The sequence below is a fragment of the Pollicipes pollicipes genome, unplaced genomic scaffold (assembly GCF_011947565.3).
Source record: "Pollicipes pollicipes isolate AB1234 unplaced genomic scaffold, Ppol_2.1 Scaffold_2555;HRSCAF=2994_pilon_pilon_pilon, whole genome shotgun sequence".
Taxonomy (NCBI): Eukaryota; Metazoa; Arthropoda; class Thecostraca; order Pollicipedomorpha; family Pollicipedidae; genus Pollicipes; species Pollicipes pollicipes.
Window position 1 is genome coordinate 29,926,284 of NW_023596136.1, and position 10,338 is coordinate 29,936,621.

General features: G+C 53.1%; 1 protein-coding gene across 1 annotated transcript; it reads right to left on the reverse strand.

The window, feature by feature from the left end:
- Nucleotides 1–3,840: 3,840 nt before the first annotated feature.
- On the reverse strand, nucleotides 3,841–10,085 carry LOC119100066 (uncharacterized). The gene is made up of 3 exons (XM_037223184.1): nucleotides 9,976–10,085; nucleotides 4,462–4,743; nucleotides 3,841–3,914 (listed from the first exon to the last, which is right to left on the reverse strand). The coding sequence occupies exons 1-3, from the start codon at nucleotides 10,022–10,024 to the stop codon at nucleotides 3,841–3,843; spliced, it is 405 nt and encodes a 134-aa protein (XP_037079079.1). The 5' UTR covers nucleotides 10,025–10,085.
- Between the last annotated feature and the right edge of the window lie 253 nt (nucleotides 10,086–10,338).

Sequence of the window (10,338 nt, forward strand, 5' to 3'; positions counted from 1 at the left end):
GCGCCCGGCGCCGAGCGCGCCGCGCGCTGTCGCAGCACGTTCCCGGCGTCGGCCCGGTTTTCAGATCTTTATCACATCATTGGCGGGCACTTTGCGCCATTTGCCGGCGGCGGCGCGCTTCAATAGGCGCTGATTGGCAGCTCGAGCGGGCCGTTATTGAATTGGTTACCGCTCCTAACGTCTGGATCAGGTTAAGCAGCTGCAGCCGCCGGCGTAGGGCTGCGAGTCAGCTGGCGCCGACGCCGCCCCCGCCGCTGGGGGGGGGGGGGGGGGGGGCACCTGACGGCGGCAGCTGACAATGTGCCCGCTCACGTTTCCAGACCCCTCCTGAGTCCACACGTGCGCGCCCGGCGGTGCCCAGCGGGGCGGCGCACCGCCGGCAATTAGGGTGGACTTAGAGCTAATAACGGCACTTGGCGCAGATTATAGCCGACAACACATCCGCGTTAAATGTGATTAGTTGTTGGTGTTGGGGAGTCGGCGGCCAATGACGCGGCCGGCGACACAAGAGGAGACGCGTCGTCCGCCGCGTGCCCCGGCGGGAGGTGGCGAATCATTGGGACGTCTGTTGTAATTATGCGGCTCGTGCACTCTGCACTCCATTTACATTGTGTCTCTATGACAAGACGCCGACAAGCAGCCTCTCGCGGAGATCGGGCAATATGCCTCCTAATAATGGATTGCACTTAGTCGTGTGATGTGTGTATTTCAATCACTTTCGTGATCACACATCGGCGGGCAGAGGCCGCGCGTCTTCGTCTGTGTGCTGAGGATAAAGCAACGTTCATTCTTAGCAGTTTGGAAACAGTGATTGAAAACACCATCATTCCCTTCATCTTTACCACATCGCGTTGGAATGGTTTGCTCGTATCTGTCGGATAGGCGCAGGGGCTCTTGTCAACTTTACCGCTACGGAACCGGTGAGTTCTGGCGTCCTGGGTCTCTTCTAACCCAGCTTCTCTCTCCCCTTTTGCGATGACTCCCCTCGCCAGTGAACCGTCGCCTTCTGTAGGCTGATGACGTCAAAGCTGTTTGCAAGTTAACGTCTCAAGATGGCGGACCATTGCTATGACAGCGTCATCGTCCGGTCATGTGATCCACCGGATGAGGATGAGACTCCACAAGCTGCAAATCATTCACGACAGGCCTCGGATGAGAGCCCGACTGGGTGTATTTCTGCGAAACCGAACTAAAAACGGGCGTGACGTACGCAATCTGAGCGACGCTCTCGATTCGGAACTCACCTCTGTCTCGAGCACATCCGACGTAGTCAGCGTTAATGAGACGCTTGACTTCCTCACGCAGCCAGTCATTTGCAACCCGGCTCAGCTGGCCTAAATATAACTGGGAATTACAAGTGGCTTATTTTGTTTATTTTCAGCCGGCTTTGCCGCCTGTAACATCATCTTGACACGCATGGCCGATTCCCATCAATGCGGGTCGATCGAGTAGCACAGGTTCCTCATTCGGCTAGCAAACACAACTCGTTTGATCTGATCTGCTTTTTGTCGCATCATGGTCAACTACACCACTTCGAAACTCCTATTTTGGCTCCAAAACGTGAGCAGGAACGCCCATTGTTTCCCTGGGAAACATTCCATGAGAAAAACTGGGTTCTATTTCTGCTGCGATGCTCCTCTTGGCATGTGCCACCTCGAACCAACCGTGCACAAAGCTTTTGTAGAGGCGTAAACAGCGTTTCCGGTCGGTGTTACCTCATTACCGAATTCCGGGAATGCGTCGCAGCTCATTGGTGTACAGAAAGCAAACCTTTGGGATGGCAAGCCTGCGTTTCTAGATAGAGGGCCTTAAAACCGCATTATAAGCTCTGGAACTTGTCGTAAGAACCCGATGTCATGAACTGGTCTGGTTACTTATGCTTTGTACTCCTAATTAAAAGCGCATTTAAGCAATGGTTTGAAACAAAAAATATAGCTTTTTTTCACTAGCTGGGATGTCCGGCGCAGGGGCACAGCCAGACTCGTGATGAGGGGACGCAGGGTTGACGAGTGGTCCCCTGATGACGAAAGCTCCGCCCCCTCCCCCCAAAAAAGTCACCAGGCATGGCTCACTTGATTTCCAGGGAGCACCATTTTCTTTTTTAAGTTTCACTTTACTTTCTTTAAGTGGAACAAAAGCCAGAAGCTATCGGAAGATGCAGTTCTATTTGCATTTTGATGTGAATAACCTGAAGGAGAAGGGCGCGGAACGACCGCCTGAAATACGGATGGCACTTTCATTTTAAATGCTCAATGGGCTTTCTAAACCGAGAGCTTTCGGGGGTTTTGGCTCAAATCTGGGCTCTGTCAGAATATTGCTGTGTTCTACAAAGATGCTCAGGACCCGGCAACGCGGATTGTTGATCAAAGTGGGCCAGCAATTTGTACGAACATGACCAATCTACATAGTGTTAGAATGCCAACCCTCGTGCTGAATCGATTAGTGCAAAACAATTATGTAACATAATTTTGAACGTGCGATGCGATCAGTAGCGTTGTGTTTCGCCCCTGGCCCTCGGCCAGACCCATCTTCGGTCGGCAGTCCTGGCCGCAGGTCCGGGGCGGGGGGGGGGGGTCGATCCACTCCCGCTCTGCGGCCCGCCCCGACGGCGGTTGGCAGTTTTGTTTGCAGGTCCGGGCGGCGGTCAGCCCCCAGCGCCTCCAGCCCTGCTTGTCCATCCCGCCGCACGAGCTGTCTGACCTATCAGCGGTCGCCCGTGCCGTCTCGCCGGTACGGACGACTGCCCCCCCCCCCCCCCTCCCTGCCCCGGGACTGGCTGTCAGCCGTCAGTGCCGATCGCCGCGGCGCGCTGACCCCTATCCGGCTCACCGCCGCCCCACTGACGCCCACCGACAGCGCCCAAAGGTCAGCGCAGTCCACGTCAGCAGGGCCGCTATGGTCTAGCTGTTGGCTCAGTGGAGCAATTATGGCGTGACTGCCTTCAACGAGGCTACATCTACTTGTTGTATGCTGAAGCTTGACATCAGTACGCTCGGCCGTTCAATACGCTCGCCTCCTGCTTCGACATCCACGGTTCCATACTTGCCCACAATAGATACCAGTTCCTCATGCGCGGTTCACATGCAATGGACAAAGAAGCATACGGGAAAGAAGAAGACCTGATAAGTTCCGTCCCATCGCTTAGGCGGCTCCAACAGAGAACCTGTATCTGAGAGCCTGAGAGAACCTGAATCATCTGTAAAACAAACAGCTGACTGCAGTAAGCACGCTCCGCCGTTGAGGCCTACGCCGCTGTCGACTGCGTCATGTCTTTGCGCGGAGTTACAAAATCAGATCCCACGGTTTATTAATTCTGTTCCACGAGGTCACCAAATGCACCCACAGGCAGCTATCAGCAGTTACAAATCAGCCTCTGTGAAAACTGCCGAATCAGGTCGTAACCGATGTGCACAATTCGGTTTTCTGGGCCCGCCCCTCCGGGGCGGGTGTATGGAGTCGCACAGCGCTTGAGTGCCACGACGGCCTCACCAGTGCAGGCGGGTAGGGTGGGCGAGGAGTTAAGGGGGGGGGGGGCTTCAGAGCGACTGGGTCCAGCAGAGGATTCGTTTCGAGCCCGGTCGGCAGCCGCTTAGGGGTCCGCCCCTCAGCCAGTGAGCGGCGGCGGCAGCTTGATCTTCGTCTCGCCCCCTTGCTGGATGTTGAACACACACGTTGTGGGTGCTGGAGGCCTTGTGGCCGCTGGAGGAGGTGCCTGAGCCCTCTGCCTGGTCTTCCAACTTCACCACCATTTTGGCCGTCTTGCGAGCACGACGACGACGACCTTCTTCTTGGTGGCGCCAGCGTTGGCAACCGCCACCCTGCGAGACGCCGCCGCCGCCATTAGAACCCGCCGCTAGCCGGGTCCGCTCGTTGTTGGTCACGGTGGGTGTCGCGGCCCGTGGGGGTGCCCACGGCTGCAAGTCAAGGAGCCAACGCACGCTCCTAAGCCGGGCCACAGTCATCATGGTGCGTCAGTGAAACGTGACGCAATAATGCAAATGCGGCTCGATGCGCGGCTTGCGGTGCGCGAATTGGACGGTTCAACTTCACTTGCACCATGTAGGTGGACAGGTGCAGGGACATGTGTTTAACTGAGGGTTAATTGATAAGTACAATGGGTTGAGGTGCTTGATTCTTAACATACTCTGGCGGAGTAAGGGACGGCTGGCGTTCACTTTGATCAAACAGGCCAGTCGACAGAAGTTCTGCTCGCTGTGAATCACGCTTATCCCCAATGAGCCTTGCCCACGAAGGTGTACACCCAACGGCAGAGATAAACGAACGTCCCAGAGTTGCATGCAAAACCCTTGCAAGGCCACTCCATACCGCTCATCAGGACGGGACGATATGCGACCTTCTAAAAAGAGTCATAGTGTTCGCCACCCCTATATACAGGCCCACACCCACGCCCAGCCCTGTCTGCAACACCACCGCCGCGGCAGCGCGACAGCGTAACGTCACCTCCTTTGGAGTTGGCATGCTGGCCGGCACTGCCGAAGCCGGCAGAGACAACAGTGCCGGTGACGCCCGAGTTGACGGCGCCGTTGTCCTTCAGTTTGGCGATGGGGCTCTGGAAGCCGCAGAGGCCGCTGGCCGAGCCGCTGGTCGAGGTGGTGCCTGACACGGCGGCGTTACCGGCGGTGCGGCCGCTCTGCCCCAGGCTCGATTCGCTCGAGATATTGCAGTTCGGCGTCGCGCCCAGCAGCGATCCAAGCGGACCACTGTTCCCGGTGGGCACAGGGACTGCAAGGGGGGCGAATACGGTCAACGGCACTGCCTGGGCTGTAACACCGGCGGATACGAGTCAGCGGCACTGCCTGGGCTGTAACGCCGGCGGATACGAGTCAGCGGCACTACCTGGGCTGTAACGCCGGCGGATACCAGTCAGCGGCACTACCTGGGCTGTAACGCAAGCGGAGACGAGTCAACGGCACTACCTGGGCTGTAACGCAGGCGGAGACGAGTCAGCGGCACTACCTGGGCTGTAACGCCGGCGAATACGAGTCAGCGGCACTACCTGGGCTGTAACGCCGGCGGATACCAGTCAGCGGCACTACCTGGGCTGTAACGCATTCGGCGGACAGCCATTAACACTGTGGTGTAATGGCGGACACTGACCAGCGTCACCGGTGCTGCGAGGGGCACCGCCAGTGGCACTGGTGATGCACGCAGGCCTCGAAAAAGCGGAGACATGGTCAAGATAACCAGAGCCCACCGACGCATTTGCGGAGGGGTAGAGGGGCAGGTACGGACATATGATTGTTTTTTGTTTTTGGGGTATTCTGATGCGTTTTGGCGTGCTGCGTACATAGTTAAACACATTTCAGCCTGGTTCTTCCTTCGTAGGATACCCTGATGCATACCATGGTACTCCCACTTTCCCGGAAATTTAGCGTTCACCCTTCCTGTCGAGGGCGCCCCTGTGTCCTTGTTCGGACTTGTCAACCGTCGGCGGTCCTGCGGCGTACATCAGGCTCCCCGTATGTTATGGGATGGGCAAGGGTCATTCGCTTCTATCTTGTAGTGTTCATAAAATAGAAACATATTCTTTTAGGCAAAACCTCTCATGGACGGCGAGACAGCGATGTTTCGTTGTTTTTTTGCGTTCACGTCCACATGTTGCATGCGGCTGCTGTTGTCCGTCAGATGGCTCATTTGGTCAGAACGGCCGCCTTACGATCCACCCATCCACGGCGGGGTGAGTTTGAGTCGCTTCGTGCGCTCGCTATTTGGCCTTGACAGGTATGGCCTGCGGCTAGTGGCAGCGGCCGCTATAAAGGTCAGATGACGTCAGAAGGCAGGACAGACCGTGCCGAGCATTGCTACACGTTAATGTTGCACCGACGAATTCTGCCGTTGACGTGGAACTGCGCAATCAGATGGTAGGGTCAGGGTTACACAACAAGCACTGCTTGGCGTGAGCTCTGGTCCCCGAAATCCATCCATTCAAAGGGTTAGGATTAAATCTCACAAGAAAAAATCCGTGGGGTAAATTTTCAATTTTCGCATAGGTCGGTGGTGATGGTGGGGTGGGGTGGGGTGGGGTGGGGGGGGGGGGGAGGAGCCACAGTTTAGTGCTAATACGGGATAGGAACATCCTTTGATTAATTTGTCCCCCGTAGTATCGACCAAATAGTGTTACGTTCAATTTCGTCAAATTTGGTGTGCAGCCATGGCTCCAAATGACACGCGATAGAAAACAATGATTTGCATCGTATGCATAAGTTAGGAATTCTCTGCATGGAATTCAATGCGTGATGTTTCAACTAGGACGTAATATAGCATCGCGAAGAGTGGTATTAACAACCATATGATTGTAAAGGCCTAAGGTTAAAGTACACTGCTTCCTAGGCTTGAACGGAGATTCCACTGTATATTTCTGTTCACGATAGGCAAAACCTAGACCATTTAGTTATTTCACTGCCGCTAATTTTTTTTTTCTGCGGCATAAAATAAAAGTTGCATGCGGCTGCCAGCATCCAAAGCTGCTACTACAGCTACAACCATGCATCAAGTATCCTTGTTGTGCTCTCGCCTGGCGCCCGTCCGCTGCGCGTGAACGTAGGCTAGTCACAGCTGAAGTCTGAGCCTAATATTCCGGTCTATGTGTCCAAATATATGATTCATGATAAATCATATGGATCGTGATAGATCATACGATTTATTACGCCGTATTCTCGGATTAGACACATACTTGAGCTGTGTACTATTCAGGCCACCATCTTATAGCCGACCGCGCGACATGTGTCCCCGCTAAAATTAGGCCGGTCCACATAAAGGTTAGATTTAGGTTAAACGTGCAAAACTTGTTAACATCTCCTCCTATTAAGCATCATATCTGAAAGCCAGCAATCGACCCTTTATGCTGTACTATTGCTGCGAAGTTTTCACTCTGACGTAGGGACTGTGGGCGCTATGGGAGGCCAATGCCACATTATGGCACGATAAATTGTAACAGTGATTTATGCCAGCAGCGGATTCGGACTGCAGTTTCAAAAGGAACATTTTAGCATATTTCGGACTTCTAAACTGGTGGAAAGCCCCTGACAATGCCCATTTGCCTTGGGTCTTCATCGTACTTATATGGCGAATAAAACTGCAACTGCAACCACCTATTTATTATGGCAGTGCGCATGGAAGCGAGAGAGTAGCAAATTATCCTCCAAAGTGAATGCTAACTGATCGAGATGTTTGAGAAGTCCACCGCCCGAAACGTGACTGAATGAAACCAAGCCCTTGCACTGAAAATCATGGCACCATCTGGATGCCTCGTTGAAACTTAGCTTTGAGCTTCGGTTTAACATGAACAGCGTTACGTTTTTCCTGGCATGGGGCGGGTGAAGCAATGCCGGATGTGAGTACCGTCAAGTAAAATGACACCAAGGCTTAAGCGGGCAAAGTCAGACGCATTTGGCTTGTCAACGTGAAGCTCGCTCTGGCTGAGTCCGCCATCCGCAGATGCTCTTGGAATAACTGTCACTGGGCGGCAAAATAAGAGTGGTTTTGTTAACGTAAGATGATAATTATCGTTGCTTTTCACCACAAAATATTTCAAATTCGTTGAACGAGGCAAGAAATGGATCGTCGGCGAGTGCTGCCTCGTGTCGACAGAGGGAAGTTCCCTTATTTAAATGAAATCGACGCTCCACAATATAGACAAATTTTATGGAATCTGATGGAGTGAATAATACAAAAGTCAAACAAAACTCTACTTTCAAACTGCAATACAGGCCTATGGCTTCTTATCTCTTTGCGCGTGCCCTGGCTCATACAAAGTAGGAGTGAGAGTGGGCAATCGCAGTAAACCCTTGGGACCTAATGCGTGATGGCCCGCCACAGAGTGATCTTTAAAGCTTTAACAGTATTGAAACCGTCATCGGCAGAGGCAAGAGCCTGACACGTAATTCGTACAACAACGCATCTTCATCGATAATTACCCTCATAATTTGGAATAAATGAATGCTTCGTTATGCAAAGGTATCGGAAGGGGCCACTGAGCTAAGGCTCATCAGTGTACCCCGCATGTTCGCAAGACTGTTTGGAGGCTCGTGCATTGTTTGCGATTAACAGGAACATTAAGTGCATCTGAGCGTGATCCAGGCATCTGCACTATAATGCAAAAAAAGCCTCGTGGCCCGGTATCTTGCATCACCATTTTATCCCGCTGGCCAGCTCCTCGCAGGACCGTCGCGAAGTCCTGCGGTGTTCACAGACCCACCCGGACAAAACACACCAGGCAATGGCAACCTTTCCCCGGCACATCCACCGGCGGATGTCCTCACGCGTCGCGGGCTGGGCGGAAGTGCATCGCATCAGTTTGTATTGGTCAGCCTGGTGTTCACCGCACCCGGCACGTCCCTGTCCGTCCGTCGATATTGTCGGCCAACTCGTCGACCGACCAGCAACTAAGGGCATGAAACCCAGCCACGTGCGGAACATGCTGGCTGGGGTTTTGACCAATCGCCGAGGTCATCACCATCACGGTGTGTCGGCGACGGCCATCTTTTTGACATACCGCGACCCTTGCAGTGACAAATTTTGCAATATAAATTTCCGAAAATGTATGCACTCGACATTTTACAATGGATACCTTGCGTATTCAATGACTGGCTATTACAAAAGTGCAAATCTGTCGACAGATCGACCAATGTCTATATTTAAGATCACTTGCATCGCTTCCCAGAATAATGCCATGCGAGTTCCGGATAAAAGATGAAGTTAGAGTAATATACGAGATAGTGAATGTGAATTCTTAATGTGTCATTATAAGAAGAGTGATGTTCCGCTATCGTTTAAACAAAAAGCAGATTTTCCAGTTCTCAGTTCCTCCGATAGACACGCTGATTTCCATCTACTGTCATACGATTGCGTGGAGAAGTTTCGACTTTCCCTATGCATATAATGAGGAGGTGGTTTATATGCGGGCGGACAGAACGAAATACCCGCATAAAATGTGGGTAAATAAATTATGCAATTGGAAAACCTCTCACTGCGGACATATGGCAATTGTAGGTCAAGGAGCAGGGTCGTGTCACGTTATCCATCTGATTTTTTTTCTAAGCTGTCAACCGGCGGCCCACAAGTCGCCGTGCCGTTTCATTCAATCAGGACTAGCCTAGGTCCATGAACTGTGATGACCTTTTATGGAAAAATGACATATGCAGACGAGGAAGCGACAACATCAGGTCTAACGACAAAGAAAAGGCAGGCTAATTCTGCCGGTTAAGCAAGTATCATAAGCATATTAATGAAAAGGGCAATTTCCGAAGTAATATATGACAATCTTTCAGGAAATTATGTCATCCGCCAGCAAAAAAGACGTGATTACTGCTAAGCATAGCGAAAATCAACACATTACAAAGCGACTTGGCATGATACCAAAAGTTAGAAGTAAAGGTCATCTAAGTTGACTGGTCTATGGTAGTATATCATAATCATTTATGGATCAACAGGGACAAAGCTTATGAAAAAAGTTGACAGACAAAAGCGCAATCACGTAAGAATACATGATTAACGAACGCCATTGATACGAACATGATAACGAACGCACAGCGATAGCCACTTAACTTTCGTGCACTCATGACAGTGTGTTTGTGTGATGACCTGCAAAAGTTACACTCTAACTTTTATCAGCTTGCTTTAATATCAGGTGGATTCATTGAGCCACCATGGGACATGTTGCAATAACACTTGCAAGCTGTTATCCCTGCGCCCCATTGAGCTCCATTTAACAGTTTTCGTCAATCGGGATTCCCTTCTTTCGCTAACGATCTCAGCAACAGGCCCACACAGGATGAAATGGTGCTACTTGCGTCAGACAGCACCAGAGACGCTTGCCACAGTCTCGCTGGGCGTCTCAGAACCGTGTGCCCATCCGGCCGTCGGCGGTCACGCCGTTGCCCACGCCGACGCGTCGACCCTCGGCCGTCGACGCGACCGGTCCGACTCCCCGAGTCGACGGGTCCGCACTCTCACCCGCGACGACGGCGGCGACGCCGATCCAGAGGAGAAGGGCCGACAACATGGCGAGGCGGGCCTGTGAAGACGGGGCGACTCGCCCGGCCCCGCGCGGCGCCGCCCTTATAACCGCCGCCGGCGCCGCCCACGCCGGCCGGCCGTCGACCCGTGACGCGACCGCCGCCCGCCGCCCGTCACGCCCCCAGTAACGCAGCGCCAGCGGCCGCTGTGTTCCCCGCGCAAAGGGCGGCCGAGTCAAAAGTCAGGGCCGGGCAGCGGCGCGTACAGTTGATAGCGCTAGATAAGCGCTAGATAGCGCTAGATAGTACCAAGATAAGTTGGGAAACTCAGCGACCGCATACTGAGCGGGAGGGGAGGACC